General features: G+C 39.8%; 1 protein-coding gene across 1 annotated transcript in view; it reads left to right on the top strand.

Moving 5' to 3' along the window:
- Positions 1-18,588, top strand: part of POLQ (DNA polymerase theta) — a 53,398-nt gene that overhangs the window by 16,317 nt on the left and 18,493 nt on the right. Inside the window, exons 9-18 of the mRNA XM_053933591.1 lie at positions 426-638; positions 5,132-5,274; positions 6,536-6,740; positions 7,284-7,426; positions 9,778-9,971; positions 10,290-10,414; positions 11,898-12,141; positions 12,950-15,990; positions 16,951-17,094; positions 17,694-17,890. Of these exons, the coding sequence (XP_053789566.1) occupies positions 426-638; positions 5,132-5,274; positions 6,536-6,740; positions 7,284-7,426; positions 9,778-9,971; positions 10,290-10,414; positions 11,898-12,141; positions 12,950-15,990; positions 16,951-17,094; positions 17,694-17,890 (4,649 nt within the window). The remainder of the gene's footprint in view (positions 1-425; positions 639-5,131; positions 5,275-6,535; positions 6,741-7,283; positions 7,427-9,777; positions 9,972-10,289; positions 10,415-11,897; positions 12,142-12,949; positions 15,991-16,950; positions 17,095-17,693; positions 17,891-18,588) is intronic.

Below are 18,588 nucleotides of genomic sequence, written 5' to 3'. Positions count from 1 at the left end.
AAGGTAATGTAGAAAGATACATACTAGACCTGTAATGGGAATACTGAAGAAGGAGTCCAGGGTTAGGATGGCAGATGAGTAAGTCCTAGTTCCCTACTGTTTTCTCATTTTTTATTTTATTTCTTTATGTATTTACTTGCAGTGCTTGTAAATATGCAGTAAGTAGCTCATCTTGCTGCAATGTGTACAAGCACCTTAGAAAAGCTAGTATATCACTGTCAGCTGAATAATAAAAACTTAGTGGTGAAATTTTGCTTCACTTACCAGTCAGAAGAAGTTAACTAAGGTAGTGTTGCAAGTCTGGTTCCTAACACTGACTGGTGAATGTTCATTAAGTTTGTTCTTCCCTTGCTGGACAGCAATATTTTCAGCTCTTACATTCAGTCTCACCATCACAAGGGTCACTAAAAGCCATGTCTCCTCAGGTCTGACTTTTGACGAGCGGGACATCATTGAGGGAGCCTTTCGGCAGGGCCTGATCCGAGTGCTGGCAGCGACCTCCACGCTCTCGTCGGGAGTGAACCTGCCCGCACGCCGCGTCATCATCCGCACGCCCACCTTCGGTGGCAGACTGCTGGACATCCTCACCTACAAGCAGATGGCTGGAAGGGCTGGCAGGAAAGGGGTAGACACAGAGGGTAAGCAGAGTCTTTATTGACATTCTGTCGGAGCGGTGTTAACCTGATTAAATCCAGGGTAGCACTTTGCAATTAGGGACTAATCATGATGAATTCCTTTGGTTTGCTGTATGATTAGGTTAATCAAGATGAATTTGTTTGGTATTAATTTGTTTGGTATTAATGGAGTAAGAGTTGTAATTCCCAGGGGATTGTTTTCACTGCCTGAGACTGACTTTGGTATTTATATATCAGTTACTTCAGGAGCAGGCTATTTTTGCCTTTGAATTCTTGTTAGCTTCTAAGGCTGTGTTGTTCATTTGCCTTAATTCTGTGATCCATGGTCAGTTGACTAAAGTGTCTAGAGTTTCAGTGAGAAAATTTGCAGTAAACTCTCATGAGATGGGCCTAAAATGTAAGAAATGCATGCAAAGTCTACAACCCTAATTTGACAAACTTCTGAAATGTCTGAAATTATGATTTAGATTTATTAAACTTAACCATCAATTTTATGGATCTTGAAATGAGACAGAGACAGGGAAATATGAAGAGTAGTTCACAGATAATGTGGCATCTTCTTGCATACAGAGGCACTGATTGATGTTCGACAAAATAATCCTGCCTGTTATTTTAATTTGCAATGGAAATTAATCTTTGTGGATGATGTTTGCAAAAAGCTGCATTACACAAGTATAAACACAGGAGAAAAGAAGAAGTTCCACAGATGCAGGAAGTGAGATTTGCCCTCCTGATTGTTTGATTGGTGCTTGCTGGAGCCCTATGTAAGCAGACTGTTCTTACATTTAGCTTTCTATTTTTGCCTGAGTAGCATAGCAACAGAGCATTTTGCGACCTATATCTCTGCGAGCTCTCCCTGTGCGTTCAATGAAAGGGCAGCTGCAGGCTGTATTTTGAAATTTTCCAGACTTTCTCATTTGACTGTAGCAGGCAGGTGTAAAATTACATTATTCCTTGAAGTTTCTTCTTTTCCTCCTTCAAGTTTAATAATTAGTACCCTTTTTGACAGTTCTGATGTGACAGTTCTGATATGTAAGCAGTTGATTTTATGCTGATGAGCTTCATGAATGTACCATTTTTTTCCACTTCACAGAGTCTTTTGGATGAGAACATAAAGCTATGTTGCCAGCTGCTACTCTGTCACAGAGTGGGGAGACTGGAGGACAGCAACTTCAGCTGGAAAAAGTTAATCATAATGTGGATATGAAATTTAGCTGACAGACAGAAGATAGATGCTGTTGGGTTGAATTCCTCCTCCTCTCCCAACAATGTAGTTTTGTATTGTCTTACATTTTGGTTCTTTAATTTGTTTTTCTTGATTTGATGGAAATTTAAAAATATTATTTTGGAGAGTGAAATGTGGTTTTTTTTTTGCATTCATCAAAATGACCATTTTCCCAAGGAGAAATAGGTAAAGCTGAACAAAACCTAGAATTTAGTAGGGCCTTTTTTGGTTTGAATGGAATTTTTTGCCTAGATATCCAGAGTCTTCTGGTGTTTGTCTAGTCTGATGCTAACCTGGACCTCCTCTGGTAACTGAAATGTTCAATAATGGTTATTGGAACAGCTCAATTCCTTTTTTTTATTTATTGTTTACTAGATTGCAATTATTAGCTTTGAATTATCAGTGGCATCTTGGGAAAGAATATCCCCCAAGTCTTGTAAAACTGTCAGATAATGAAGAGCTAAGTGGATACCCATTTCTTTTAGATATATCTCTCTGAAAGAGTGTCCTAGGGTGCCGTTATGATGCTTATGTCCCCAGTCATCTGTCCTGCTTATGCTGGATATTATGTTCTGTGCCTTCAAGACTGGCTCTGAAAAGCGAAGTTTTGTTTTGTTTTCAGCCTTCTCACTCCCCCACGGTCTGCTGGACACAGACGGTGGTATATAGTGCTGCTTTTGCTTTTGCTCTTGCTCCTGCTTTTGCTTTTGCTCCTGCTTTTTCTTTTGCTTTTGCTCTTGCTTTTGCTTGTTAGTTAGTTTAGCTGGGCAATCCGAATTTTCCCTGGGCTGTCTTTCTTTCCTTTTTCTTGGAACCATTTGAACCTGCTCCGGACTGGGACCTGGAAAACACTGAGAGTTTGCACTTTGTGGCCTGCAGCAGCCATTCCCAGCACCAGAGGGACTGATAACAGAGCGACCACTCCCAGGAGAGACTTTCTGAATCTGTCATCTCTTCAGAGCGGTGAAAGAGTTTTGTCATCTGGTGGTGTTCATTTTTTTTTTGTGCTGGGGAGTGCTTTGCCTGTTAAATAAACAGGTTTTTTTCCACTTCTCTCCAAGGAAATTCTTCCTGAACCAGGTAGGGGGAGGGGCTGTGGGGATCTGCTTTCTGGGGGGCTGCTTCTGGAGGTTTGCTCCCAAATTTGCCCTAAACCAGGACAAAGAGTCAAAGTGAAGTTTTCAGAGGAAATTTCAGGTCACATCAGAACCCAAATACAAAATGAATAGAAGTTCTTTATTGCTAAAATAAAAATAAGCTTTTCTTTCACAAAACAAGGCTTTACAGGCAATTTATCTTACCTACTCCCCAATTCTGTCAAAAGTATGTGATCAACTGATATCAAAATTTTCACCTGGCAGGATTAAATAAATTGAAGAGACATCCTCTGAACATCATTTCATTCTGTAGTTAACTTACGTAATTATGTTTAAGCTGTATTTCGTTACTCGCCTACACTGCATTTATTTATTCTGTTTATTAAATTTAAGTGCAGTTGTGTTTTCATTACCTCTGGATTTGCTAATTACTGTAGCATTTCCACAGCTACAGTTTTATCCTAAGTTAACATTCCTAGGATCATACTAAGGTATCCACTACCAAAATTACCTTGTGTCCAGACTACATTGTATTTAAACCTTACAAGGTATTTAAACCTTAACAAGTTATCATAAATCTATCATGATATTTAATGTACAGCTAATCCAAACCTAGTGTTCCTCTTAGTCAAAGGCAAATGTCTCCTACCCATAATTCATTTATCCTGTGCCAGCTGGCAAAGCTTGCAACTAGCTAAGGTCTTCCAGTGATCTAATTTCTCTCTAATAGCTTTGTGGAAAAAATATCCTTTACATGACCACTGCGTTTTCCATGGTTAAGCTGTACTGATACACGGAAAAAACTCCACAGCTCGTAAAAGTTGCAAAGTAGGTGTGTGTTTATTCAGCGCTGAGGCGCGTGGGAGATAACTCCTCCAAAGTCACACGTGCTTTCTGAAGAACTTAATCCTCTCTTTATTCCCTGAAATGTTACATGTGCATAAAGTTTCGAAATATATCCATGCCTATTCATTTCCTAGCCCCGCCCAGCCCTGGTTTGTGTTATGATTGGCTTGTCAGTCCTTCTGCACTTGTGCAGTGCTCTGGCGGTCACACGGGAGGAAGCAAACGAGCTTTCCAACATCTTCCTCAGGGTGAACTTCTCACCTTGTCTCCTTGCGCATGCTCCCTAGTCTCTTGGTCGCAGTTCAAACTGCAAGGCTGGTCTAGGCTTTTTTGGGTGTCCAAGGAGTCTTTCTTATCTCAACAGCCTTGCAAGTCTGGCACTTTTCCCCTCCTGCTTTGGGAAGCAGTTCCTTCTTTATGAAAATATCCTTGCATTCTCTTATCCTGTCCTCACAAGCATCCTGTCTTCGCAAGCCCTGCAAATGTTAAACAATATAGATGATTAAACAGCTATCCTTAGTCAATCACCTTTTAATTTCTAATCCCCTTGCCTCAGTATTATGATCTCATTAAAGGAATTTACCCACTATTTTCATTTTTCTTTTGTGGCTCTGGGACCTTTTTTGTCTCCCACAGAGTTTCAGTAGTTAGAGATTAACTGAACAATGTCTGTCAGAGAATTTTTTCTGTAGGATATATTGAGATGTACTTTCAGTGGAAACCATGCAGGATAGTTACATGTATGTATATATAAATGCATATATAAAAGTTCAGAGGATGCCTAGTTACTTAGATCAGTCATTTTGGATTTCTGAATTAGTTATTTCTGGTGTGAAAGCTGGTTGACTTAATACAAACTGTCAAAATACTGTGCAGCTTTTATGTTTTCTTCTTACTTTTGAGAATTTTTTCAGTTTATTAATGTAATGAAAAAGTCAAATTGTTGCCACTGTATATTATAGTTCCAGTCAATTTCAGAACAAGAAGCAAGAGTGGTTCGGCAGCAAAGCAGATGCATGGAGAGGCTATGGAATCTCCTTAGATGACTTGGCAAGACTCGGACTACCTAATGTAACTTTGAAGCTGGCTCTGCCTTAGTTCTGGTGTACTATGCATCTGTGCTGTTCTTACATAGCAATTCATTTGCACTGTTTAAGGTTGCACATTTTTTTCTTTTCTTTTGTTACTCAGCTTTTTGAAAAATATTTATTGTTTCCCATTCCAATAGTATGTCCTTGATGAACTGTGTGCAGCTGTTACAGTGCTAAAATGCAGTACTAAAGTAATTGTTTCTGTATTTGTTTTGTTTTTCTTTTCTTCTCCAATAGGTGAGAGCATTTTAGTCTGCAAGCCCTCAGAGAGATCAAAAGGTGCTGCTCTACTTCAGGGATCTCTCAAGCCTGTTTGCAGCTGTTTGCTGAGAAGAGAAGGGGAAGGTGTTGCTTCTAGCATGAAAAGAGCAATACTTGAGGTATGGGACCCTCAGGGATTAGAATTGTCCTTGGACCCTTAGGATGGTTTCTTCTGTGACACCACCAAATATTTTCTGTGCACTTTTTTTTCATGTGTTTCCTCCTTTGTCAACCCAGTTTATTTGGCTCTGCCAGCTTGCTTCAGTATTCAGCATTTTGTCTAGGCCGTTTCTCTGCTTGCTGCAGATTGGGATGTGAGCACACTAAAAGAAGCTTTGCTATTGCGTTTAGATGTACTCAAGCAGCAGGCAGAACTAAGTGCAGTTCTTAAACTTTATGTGTGACCTGACATTCTTAGCTGGAGGATGCTTGTAAATTACTGATCCTAGAGGCTTTGTAGGCTGAATTGGGCCATAATGACTTTTTTGGAACCTTGTAGGCTCTCTTATTTACCCCCTCAACTTACCTACCTCTTATGCATAGGAATGATTGCAATTTTGTGAATACATTTTTGGTAAGCAAACAGGAGTGGTATCCAATTTGCTCCTTCCTCTGTAGGGTTCCTATAGGAGTAAAAAGGACCAAAAGGATTTTATTTCACCTAGGTGAGCTTATGTCCTTTTCCAAAGCTACTTTTGGGCTTGAACTTGGATTAGATACAGGACTCTTTATATAGAATTTGTTTGTTATACTTTACTGTCCTTTGAAAACTTTTGTGATGCTTAGAACTTGGTTGTACTTCCACAGATTTTGAATTTTAGCAGACCAATGGAATTTCTAAATGTATTTTTCTACATAAGAGCTATCTAAAAGAAGGGAGTTCCTTTAAAGCAAAACCAAAATTCAAGGTGAACAAAATCACTCTCATTCAGGAAAACAGTGGTGGGGTATAGAAATAATATTTATTAAGAGAAACCTTCAGTATGCTGAATAGCCTTACAAGAACTCCACTTTCATGGTTTGCTTTGTGTATGCACAAAATTGCGGTTTGTATTCTAACAGACTTTAATATTTCACAGTGTTGGCTAAGAAAAATGCCTCAGGCTAGTCTCAAATCTAAATTGCTGCTATGTGTATGTTCCCTTTCAAAATAAGGTTTTGTTAATCATTCTATAGCTTAGTCCTCTTACTTCTACCCAAGATGACTGACTTCTTGCCAAGAAAGTCTTTAAAAGTTGGCTGTTGCTTTGCCTCATATTCCCCTCTCTGGGAGAATGGTTCTTTAAAACTGAGATGATGGATCACTCTCTTTGATTCTCTGATCTGATGTTCTGTCCTACTGCATCTCTGGCAATATGAACAGGTAGTTCTCTTCAACAGATCATAGTGGGGGGAGTAGCCAACACTCCAGAGAATGTGCAGACCTATGCCTCTTGCACTCTGCTCGCATCCAGCTTGAAAGAAAGCAAGTGGGAAAATGGGAAAGAGCAAGATAACACACAGGTTGGACCTATCGAAGCTTGTGTGGCATGGCTGCTGGAAAATGAATTCATTCAGGTTGTGGACTCTGGCAATGATGTGAAAGGTAAAGTTGATGTTTCTCCCAGTGATTGCAGTTTTGATTTGATAACTAAGTAGGTGTTCTATGTAAATTAAGAGTAAGGACTTCTCTGCATTTTTTAAAATTTTATTGCAAAGAATTGTGTATCAAGAATATTCTAGCTTTCTGGAAGGTATCTTTACACCTGTTTTAACATATTTTGCATGCACGTGTTCTTGGAAGGCGCATCACATCACTTGCACATCACCTCTAAGACTGATGCGTCATAGTCTAAAAATTCCGAAAATATCTTTAAAGAAAGCAAACTTTAACCATAGGATTGGCGCATATTAACTGCAGATGGTAAATTTTGTCTTTCTAAAGAGAAAAAGGCTAGTTTAGACATAAGTAAGGCTAAGCCTGTTATTGTTTCCATTTTTGTGTCTTCAGAATGGAGACATACACTATTTCTTATTGAAAAAGCAGCTGTGAAAAGTTAGAAATCTCTCAAATGCAGCACAACCTGAAAATGATTATAAGCTTACACTTAAAGGTTTCTCTATGTAATATATATATTTTTTTTAACAGCAAAGGTTTATCACCCAACACATCTTGGCTCAGCTACTCTTTCCTCTTCTCTTTCACCAACTGAAGCCCTGGAAATCTTTGCTGACCTGCAGCGAGCAATGAAAAGCTTTGTTCTGGAGAATGATCTCCATATTGTCTATTTGGTAGGTTCCTCATTCTGTGTCTTGTATTTTCTACTACCAAAACTAAGGGGAGACAGCACAATGCAAAGTTCTTGATGGCTCCATGGACATAGGTTTGGGTTTTTCTGTGCTTTGCTTAGTTTATCCTTCATGAAGAAAAGTTTCTAAATTGCAGGTTCTTCAGAATGAATGTATTACCATAGTGTCTGTTGTGTAGGCAGGTGCTGCGTGCGATTTAACCCCATTGTTGTCACTCATGACTTACTAAAATTTCAGAGCTTAATAAGTTTTGAGCATAAAATAATGGTAGTTTTTCTGACACACTTGAAGTTGATGAAACAAATTGATTTTTGTATGTGTGTTTGGGATCAGCAGGCTTAATTTCATATTACTTTTGGAGGCATAGAAAAAATGTTGGGCTTTTAGTATCTATTTTGCTTCCAAAAAGCCTCAGAGAACCACACTACTTTCTTTCTATGGGTGGGCCTTTCTTTGATTCAGTTACAGTGAAATTCATCCCTGATTTAGTTTACTTGCCTGGTGAGGCCACCAGGGCTAAAGGAAGGAGTGTGATAAATCTCGTAAAGGAAAATTGTCCCAGAGCGTGTCAAGATTTATGAGCACATACACTTGAAAAGCTAAGCACTGCTATTTAAGACCTTGGGAGAGGAAGCCATGAACTTGTGAAGCTTAGTGAGGAAACCAGATGGAGTTGCACTGAACAACTTGGGATTCATGGCTGCCAGAGGCCCATCATGCAATCATCAGCTGAAATCTGACAGTCAGCTTTAGCCTTCTTTAAGGCTTCTCTTTACCAGGATGATAAATCAAAGGCAGAATTTGGGAGTCTTGTCTGAAAAGAAAGTTTACTTCAAGAGGAATGTGCTTGCAGTTACAAAGTTTGTTGAGCTGGGAGAGAGGGGCAGACACGAGTCTGAAGGTACCTGTCTCTGCTTGGTGAATTCAATAACCCAGTTATGGCCTAACACTGATAGATTTTTTTCTGGATCTACTGCTGTCCCATATGTACTCATATCTCTGTTTTAGAGGACCACATTATATTTTGTTCTATTTCTGCCAGGTAAATGAACTCCTTTGTGTTATGCACCAGTTTGCATGTTCAAAACAGAAAAAAAAGGATGGATGAAATTTGTTCCTGTTCTGGAGTAGAGGCAGTGATGGCATAATGTTTTTTATGCTGTACTTTTTAATTGTAGCAGCTTGTCTAAGGTTATTTTAAATCATACACTGTTGAACAAAATGTTCTTGAGATTCTCTTCTGTTAAGCTACTCTAAAACAGTGTCTTGCAAGTCTGTTCATTTTCAAGGCCAAAGTTTTATTTCATTCTGTTGCTTTTTTAGTTTTTTTAAGTATTGTTCTTCATGTGTTCCTTGTGGGCTACAGGGATTTTATCTGTTAAAATGCTTTTTAATTCTTTTAAGCTTGCATCTTTTACTTGTACAAATATGAGACTGAGTTCCAAGCCCTTCTATTCTAGGGAAGTTGATTAAAACAAATAAGGATTTGCTAGACTAGGAAAACAGTTTTCTTTAAAGAAAAAAACCAAATCACAACAAAAGCCCAACAAACAACAAAAGATAAACCACCATCTTAATAACTTTTGTTCTTCTCAGCAAAAGAAGAGGCATGGATGATTTACAACCACACAGACATCTAGTATTCTGTGCCATTTAACATTTGTGCCAAGCAAATCTTAGTTCTTTCAAAATAATTAGTCTTGCTTTATATCGATAAAGGTATGAAGACATTTTGTCTCCTCATAGAGGAACTGACTCTGAGCTGACTAAACATTAACAGAATTAGTTTTATGTCTAAAAAACATTTTAAAAAAGTTCTGGTGGGATTTTTGTTAATGTTAATAAAAGTTGAGATTTTTTTGTATTCCAGGTAAATGAAAGCTTCCGCAAGTTCTGGCAAAATCTGTGTCCTTCCTGCTTTATCAGATGCTGTGGCAGTGGTTAGTGTGGTTACTCATGGTTTTAAAAAGTTGATAGATGTCTGTAAATTATGTTAACAAAAGAATAAAATTTTGTTTTCTTAAAGGACATTGAAGATACAGCTTAAAAATCGTTCAGTGGCTTGGATTTAAAGAATAATCTGACAAAGATTCTAAGTGGTTTAATCATTGGAGTACCCATATGAGTGAGATCTCATCAGTACAAGTATTAAAGAAACTCAATTAGAAGAGCTTTTATTTTCTTCATGGTACACGCCTGTGACTCAGTGCCTTTACGTAGTGCGTAGGATGCTCTAACCACATTCTCTAGGCTGTAGTTTTGTTTACCCAAAACTCTGTTTAGTTCTGTTTATTTCTCTGAAACAGTTTTTTGCATTGTGTTATTTTCTTTAGGTCACCCCAGTGTATGAGGAGTGGACCACAATTGATTGGTACCAGTTTTTCTGCTTATGGGAGAAGCTGCCTGCCTCAATGAAACGTGTGGCTGAGCTGGTGGGGATTGAAGAAGGCTTTCTAGCTCGCTCTGTAAAGGGCAAAATCACAGCTAAAACAGAGAAACAGCACAGACAAATGGCCATCCACAAAAGGTACCCACAAATGTGGATGTGAAAGTGCAGAGATTAGAGGCTATAACATTTGTAATGCATAGGCTCTGTGTCTGTTTTCAGGAACTGGCTCTTTTTCTGAGTGAGATGATAGGTCAGAGAACCTGGACCAGTCTGCTCTGGTCTGAGAACACTGGAGGCACAAGATGTTTGTGCTGATGTTTTTGGAAGCCATCCTGTCTGTTTCTTTTGTGTGCTGTAGTGTAGTACTGTTCTGTCCTATGTATCATGGCACATTTTGCCATGTACAGTAATGTACCCCGGATGACAATTTTGTTTCTTCACGTACTTCATCAATAGGTTTTTCACCAGCCTTGCCCTTCTGGATTTAATCAGCGAGGTTCCTTTACAAGATATGACCAAGAAATATGGCTGTAGTCGTGGTCAGGTTCAATCCTTGCAGCAAGCTGCTGCCACTTACGCAGGTGAGTTGTCTGAGCAAAATACCCCAGGAGTCTTAGGCTAGTCTGGTTTTTTTTGTCCTTCTAGATTTGGGGCTAAAATAGCCACAGTGTGGTACTAACAGCAAATAGCCTTGTGAAACCACTTTTGGATTTATAGCTTAACCTGTGGTTGCCCCTGCTGTGGAACCTCAGAGTGTGCAGTGGGAAGGGGACCAGCTGAGGGGAATCAAGCAGTGTGCAGCTGCTGAGGTCTGTGGAAATCAGCTGTGTACTGTGCAGGAATGTAGCTCATTCAATACTAAGTATGGAAAATAGTGCAAGTCCCTTCTAAAGCTTTGCTCTATGAGGAAAGAATACCTTTCAGCATTGAGTAAAGTTTGGAGCCTCTAAGATGGGACATGGCTTTCTTCTGAATGCAAAATTAATTGGCCAAAAGGTATAAGGTTACAGTTTTCAAAACAGAGTGAGTGGCTTCTGGGTCATTTATCACCAGATCACAGGAGGTCAGACAGCTGCTACCTTTAACTTCCCTAAGAAGGCTGTGTGGGAGTAGAAGTAACAGCCCACCAGTGACTGAGATATTTTTTTTCTGTTGCCTAAATCCTTCATTACTCCATAAGTGGGTTTTCAGTTTTGAAGACAGTTTTAGCTCAACTTGCGAAACCCTCTGTGTGGGCTGCAGCATGAGTCAAAGCCCCAAAATGAAAAGGTCACGCCAACTGATGCAGAGTAGTTTAATTTAATTCTGGTAGTATAAATAACCTTTTTTTTTTAACTTTTTAGTATAAATAACTTTGTAGCAGTTTCATAATTCTGTATTTCCAGTGTTAATAGTTGTCACAGGAGTAATCTGGGAAGTAAAATGAACTATAGATATGACAAAGAGTTAAGGTACCTGATAAAAGTTGTATTCTATAATCACTGTAAAATTAGTGAGGGATGCCATGTCTTTCAGTGGTTTTCATAGTCTGTAGATGCAATCTGTGAGTAAGAAACTGTGCTCTTTTCCTTCTCCCATGCACTGAGGACTGCAGTTGTAACCTTTATCATAGGATTTGCTACCTCCTATAATGCTCTCAGCAACTGAAATCCTGCAGGCTGAGGTCTACTTTTATGGATGTCAGCGTTGGATTTCCGCAAAGATCTGTGGCTTCCCTTAATGACTCTCATAGCTACTTTTCCTTTGCCTTTTTTTTCAGGATGATTGTTTCATAGGACTCTTGTTTCAGGATATGCATGTGCTTCAAACTTTCAGTATTAGCATCTTTGAAAAAAACAGTGTCATCCAGAATTTCTGCCTCACTGATTAACTAGTTAATTGAAGACTGAGTTCTGCAAGACTAGCTCCTACTCATAGTTGTGATAAACATGAGTTAGTTTCTGTAAATAATCGGAAGTGAGAAATGTAAAGTGAGTGCTGATTCAGATTGGGGGGTGGGGAGTGAATCCAGCTTAGTAGAAGTGGAGCTGAAGTTCAGACATTAATGTAACTTTTGTGTTCCAGGCATGGTAACAGTTTTCTGTAATCGACTGGGCTGGCACAACATGGAGTTGTTGCTCTCTCAGTTCCAGAGCCGCCTCACTTTTGGGGTGCACAGGGAGCTCTGTGACCTGGTGCGAGTGTCTCTGCTGAATGCCCAGCGTGCCAGGACACTTTACAACGCTGGCTTTGTCACCGTGGCTGATCTTGCTAAAGCCAGTCCTGATGACGTGGCAACTGCTTTGAAGAACTCAGTACCATTTAAAAGGTGAGAAACCAGTAAGTCCAGAAGTCAAGTAAAGGAGTTTGTAAGGTGAAGGGCTACAGGATGAAACCTGCAATAAAATGTGGCAACCCTTTGGAACTTTGTGTCAAATATTAATTAGACATTACTTGTAGGTCTCTCTGACTGATCACAGTTGTTCCATGATTATTCTGAAATTAATAGAAGCGCTTTGTATTTACAGAATAAGTTTTTGACACCTAAATTTTCTTCTTATTCCTCTTTTCAATGCACTGTTTAGTCCTGGGTAAATTGTCAGTGCTTTGTGGGGAGTTTTTGCTGCCTCTAAAAGTCAGGTTCACCATATGTTCAACGTAGTTGATGATTTATTACTGATTATCTTTTGGAATTCTCTTGTGATTTGTATGTTAGTGTAGTAACAAGTTTCCTTGATCAAGTACCTGTTCGACTGTGCCATGATACTTGTCTGGTTCATGCTCTTGAAATCTCCTTACTTTGGAAAACAGTGCATGGAGGATGATTCATTGAGACCTGCATCTTGCCCTAGTAGGGAATTGGGACTTATCTGGGGTACATTTGAACACAGAAATCTGGAAATGCTTTTGGGGTATGCGGCCAGTAATATCTTTCATCAACATCTATTCATATTTAGAAATAGTTATTTCCAATTAAGTTATTTCCCATCAAGTGCATTATATTTTAGGAAGAGTGCTTTTGTAAAGGAAGCTGTGAAGGCAGTTGACATAGGAACAGAAGATAATAGTGTCAGCTCCTTGTGTTGTTTGTTATGTTCTGCATGAATGTTTACATATGTCTGTTACCTGCCCCACAGTGTTCGTAGGGCTGTGGATGAGGATGAGGAGGCAGCAGAGGAGCGTCGGGCCGTGCGCAGCATCTGGATGGCTGGAATTAAGGGCTTCACTGAAAGAGAAGCAGCCTCTGTCATTGTGGAGGAGGCCAGGAGGCTTCTGCAGCAGGATTTGGCACTGATGGGAGTGCAGTGGAACCCAAATTCTTTTCTTGAGACTGATACATCCTCTGTGATCAGCAGTGAGTCAGAACTGGAAGACAGACTGCATAGACCAGATGGAGAGGAGTCTGCTGAGTCTTCAAGGGTGTTAAACAAAAAAGGGTGCAGAGTTCAACACTGTAATGGCCTTGGTTCTCAGATTGAAAACTTATCAAATATTAAAAAGGGATGTAAAAGGCGACTGAGCAGTAGCACAGAAAGCTCTGTATTTGAGAGTGAAGTCCTGGGCAGGAAACAGGCTCGAGCAGAGGAAGGCAAGGGTGATCTTGTGTACAGTGCTAGAAAAAGGCCAAATATGTGCAGAGGAAATGAAAACGTAGAAGAAATTTCTCTCGTCAAAACCAAGATGAATTCCAGAACAGCAATCCAAGAGCACCTTATGGAACAAGAAAAAACACCAACATTGAGAACAGAGTCTTCAGCCTCTAGATTGATTAAAAGCAAAGATACACATTTAAATTGGACTAGGAACAAAAATACCGCTTCAAAATTGCAGGGGTCATTTCTTGAAGATTCAAATAAGCTTAGCATAGACATACAAAAGCTGCCTCTTTCCTGCACCACCATCTCTACAGATAATTCTGTTTCAAACCAAAATAATAAGGAATTTATGGAAACAGATTCTGTAACTCATAAAGTCTCAAGTTCTGTACAGATGGGAGAAGTTAAGATTGGGAAGAAAGATGAAATGGAAGGATTATTTACAGAGCCTTCCACCACTAATGAAGGCATGCCTAAGGGGAGAGCAGGTTTTCAGGCACCTGTTATGCTGAAGGGTACTCCACACACCAGTATGGAGACACACAGTATTGTAGGAAGTAGAGGAATACCTGGTAGTGCTAGGACACAGAGAACTGACAAAACTGATGTCAAGCAGAAGAAAAGGAATAAAACTCAAACAGATGTGAGCTGTGCTGAGGCGACGTTTGATGAGCACTTTTGTCCTGGTGAAGAGAAAACCTGCAATATTCAGATTCAGAATGCTGGCAAAAATGGGAGTGAAAAGCCCAATGGAATATTGTTACAAGCTGGAACAATGCAGAATGGCAACAGTCATCCTAAAGATTTTCTGAAAAGGTCTTTAGTAAAATCCAGAGGTATTTGCAATGCAGATGGTGTTCAGAATGATCCAGCCTCTCATCTGTTTTCTGGCTCTAGAGACTTTGAAGACAGCATCCAGTTGGATACTCAAACTGAGATGATAATAAAACAGGAGGGAGCAGCTGGAATCACAGGACAGCAGGGGATACAAGGTTCAGAGCTGGCAGCAATACCACAGCAGGAAATATCAGAAAAACAAAGCAGTTTATGGACTGAGAACGATACTGATAAAAGGCTGGCTGCAACAGTTAGGAAACTGAGCTTCCCAAGTCTTATCACAACAAATGACATTACAAAAACCACAACTCAGCACTGTAGTAATAAAATTTTGGAGTCTGGAGGCCTTAATTTACAGCCTGTAGTGAAGAAAATAGAACCTGCACCTTGCCTTAAAGAAAGCGATTTCTCAATGACTGACTCACAGCTACACAGTTTTCTACAAGATTACCAGACCCAAAATTCAGTGAAAGGGGAAAGTGTGTCTAAAGACCTCAATAAAGCAGCCTCCCATTTTGGTAGGGAACACATTGTACAAGTAGAATGCCACCCTGTCCCTGAAACAAGCCTAAATATGAGCAATAGCTTGCTGTTTGATGAGAGCTTCAGTAATGTCAGTGACCTTTCAGCTATTCACATCATGGAAGCTGATGGAAAGGACCCTGTAGCTTTGCTTCCTCCAGATGGTGTTTTGCAGAATCCAAGGCCTGCTGAGAATAAATTTGATGCCAGTGACAATCAGAAAGAACATGAGAATCCTGCACAGTGTAACAATGTGTCTTTAGCATCCTCAGATGTAATAGCAGAAGTTTTAGACCATGGAAACTCCCCATCTTTTCTGAAAGACATTCCTTCTACATTTCAAGGTCAGTCAGGATTGAGAAACTCAGTCATTTGTAACAATGACCCCAGACCAAAAGACTTAGTAGGAGATCAAGGTGAAAAGCTCCAGAGAAGCCACCAAGCTTTTGAGAAGAACCTCCATCCAGTGGTGTGGACTGAATGCTCGTTTGAACTAAGCCCAGGATTGCAGGATGTGTTGGACAAATGGCCTAGCCTCTCAGGCATTGAAACAGCTTCAGCAAGTTATGGTTTGAAAAAAGAATTAGTTGCTCCTGTTAGTCAAGAGTCAGATCCAGTTTTTGAATTGGACTGTTGTGAGCCAGAGCCTTTGCCCTCTTGCCACGATTTGAAGAGCTCTTTCAAGGTTAAAGAAAACTTGGATCTTCAGAAAACAGATGGTATAACACTTCAGCTCAAGGGAAGCAACAGAACATCCTGTCCTGCACCAGATAGTAATAATGGGTTTATTCCTCCAACACCTCCCAAAGAACTTTTTCCAAAAAGTTCTGTTTCTCTCTCATCTGCAAGAAAGGGAAAAGTCACCTGCAAGAAGGAAGGGAAGACGATTCAGCTACAGTGGAATAGTGAGGGCAATGCAGAGCAGCAGGTAAAAACATTCCAGGACAAACTTGAGTGTCTAAACCCAACTGAGGCAGATGAGATAAAAGATGATTCCACTGTAGACCAAGGCTTTTCACTGCAGCTATCTCAGGATGTTTTTCCCTTTGTTCCCTTAAGTGCTGAAAGTTTCACTATTATTGATGTAGCAAGTGACAAAGCACTTTTCCAGACTTTTGTTGCAGAATGGAAGGAGAAAAGCAGATTCTCCATCTCAGTGGCATGTGAAAGAACAAAGTGCCTTTTGTCTCCCAAATCAACGATTGGTGGCAAATTCAAAAAAGGTCAGTTTCCTGTTCCAGTGCATTATTTTGTGAACAGCATGTGGTATGTTCAACTTAAAGCAGGCCTAGAGAAGGAAAAGATATGCAAAAAAAAGAGGAAAATATAATATAAAATATGATATAACAGAGTCATGGAATGTTTGGGGTTGGAAGGGTCCTCTGGAGATTATCTAGTCTAACTCTCCTGCTAAAGCTGGTTCACATAGAGCAGGGTGCACAGGGGCATGTGCAGGCAGCTTTTGAATATCTCTAGGGAAGGAGATTCCACAACCTCTGGGCAATCTGCTCCAGTGTTCTGTCGTCCTCAAAGTAAATAAGATTTTCCTCCTGTTCAGATTAAGCTACCCATAAAGCATCCCTTCCAAATTCTGGCCTTTTCTAGCAACCTCTTCAAGAGTTGAGATAGAAGTGTATTTCTTCCTTATACTCTAAAAAGCATTTCACATTTGCCTGTCAAAAATCTATTTTGATAGTTAAGAAATGTTGCTGTTGTTGTTATGGCGATATGACAGCAAAGAATCTAACTGCTTAATCTTGTCATTTTAAAGGAAGAATATGTTTAAAAAGCAGCAGCAAACTGCAGCATATGAGTACATCTGTGGGGGAAAGAAAGAAGCAATATTGCAACAACCCAGAGACAGAGCTGAATTTCACACCAAGTTTACATTTTGAAAATGTTTAAAAATATGTAACCTTGGTTCAGAGGCAGTCACAGAAGAATATTCAGATGCTCTCACATACCAAAAAGCTGCTAACACTTCATTACCATCACCAAAGACCTATCAAGGAATGCTTGATACCAACTCTCCATCCTCTGTGAACACACAGCTCCTTTGCTGTACTGAGACTCGATAATATTAAATTTTAGGCTCAACTGTATGTATTTGCATTTTCAGGATCCCAAATCTTCTGTATTTATGGATGCCATTTTATAATAGTAACTTAAAATTATTTCTTTAGTGAGTTCTCCTCAGCGGTTGCAAGTTAAAGATGACGGATTTCCTGTCCAAGGATGCGAAGATATCTTGGTAGTTGGACTGGCGGTGTGTTGGGGTGGAAAAGATGCCTACTATATCTCTTTGCAGCAGACCCAAGACCAGACTGGTAAGTGAGCAGACAGGCTCTGCTGGGTTATTTGATACTGCATCTCAAAAAAGTTCCTGCAGTAGATAAGTTTCTTGGAAGTGCTGTGATTGTCCCAACCCCAGCTCAGTTGTGTAATTTAGCAGTCTTAGGTGTTAAACAGCCTTGGACAGGTTGCTGTGGATACATGTATAGTACTGTGTAATAAAGGCAGGTAATTGGCTCAGACACTGGACTGTGAGCATGCATATGGCTAAAACATTTGCTCACTCCCAAGTTCTCTTTATCTAACTTGTTCTTCCCTTTCAATCTCTTCCAATTTTTGCTCTCCAGAACAAATCTAGCACTCAGATGCTGAACATAGCCCAGTCTGTGCTAAGTGACCTTGTGACTAGGGTTTGATTGCTGGCTATCTTTTGTTTGTTAGTACAGACACAGTGTATTGCTTTTGGGAGCCTAGTCTGGTTTGATAAAATATGTAATAGTGCTATAGATGCATTGTTTGTTCATAGTTCAACTGTAGCTTTTGTGCTTTAGGTAGTTACATTCAAGATTTTTCTCTTGCATTTTTTACCATTTAATGGCATAAAAGATTATTTTTGCTTGTATTTCCGCCTTAGAAATCAGTCTGAGTTTGGCACCCCCACCTCTGGACCAAAGCCTACCTGTGACAGAGAGACTGAACCATCTGCAGCTGTACCTGCAGAAGAAGACCAAGGAGGAGCGCTCACTTATCATGTATGACTTCATCCAGCACTACAAAACTCTGCTGATGGCTTGTGGCATCTCCTTGGAAGGAAGTTTTGAGGATCCAAAGGTTTGCAGGATTAAGAAATTTTTCTTGGGTGAAACTACTAGTTTAAACACAACAGTGGAAAGACGGGAGTACCTTCTGGTACTTCTGTTATTTCAGTATGAATCTGTCAGGAAGTTTAGTGAAATTTTCTTTCAGTGGGCAATCTAGAAAAGTATTCTGAGGACATTTGCTTTGCTATGGATGTTCATGGTGCTTGCAAGAGAAACAAAGAGTTTCAGGGGTTAGCACATTATTATTTCATACCTTACTTGGAAGGGGAAATGAAGATAAATCTCTCCCCAGTCCCAGTGGACAGGACTTAAATTCTGTTTTGTTGCAGTAAGAAACCTGGGACTGTAATGTCACAAGTGCTTCTGGTCAGGTTATTTCTTCTGAGAGCAGAAGACTTTATAAGCAAAAGATTTACCCACTATGCATACAGACCACTTTGCTACCCTTTTCTCAAAACAAAACAAAGTTTACATGGAATTTCAAGAGGTTTGGGTACCAGTTGTAACTCACATGAAATACTAGCTTGAGGTAAAAGCACCTTGTTGCTCATGTTACAAAAAGCTCTGGGTGCACAGAAAATCCTGTTGATTTTTAAAGCTTGCTTTGCATGTGGGCTGAACAGCTTCATGACAATACTCAGCTCTGCAGGAAAGTAGCTGAGGTGTTCAATGCAAGGATAAACATTTTTTTTTTCATACCAAGACATA

The sequence above is a fragment of the Vidua chalybeata genome, chromosome 2 (genome assembly GCF_026979565.1).
Source record: "Vidua chalybeata isolate OUT-0048 chromosome 2, bVidCha1 merged haplotype, whole genome shotgun sequence".
In the NCBI taxonomy this organism is placed as follows: Eukaryota; Metazoa; Chordata; class Aves; order Passeriformes; family Viduidae; genus Vidua; species Vidua chalybeata.
Note: the sequence above shows the minus strand (reverse complement) of the source record. Positions and strands in the feature narration are given on the sequence as shown.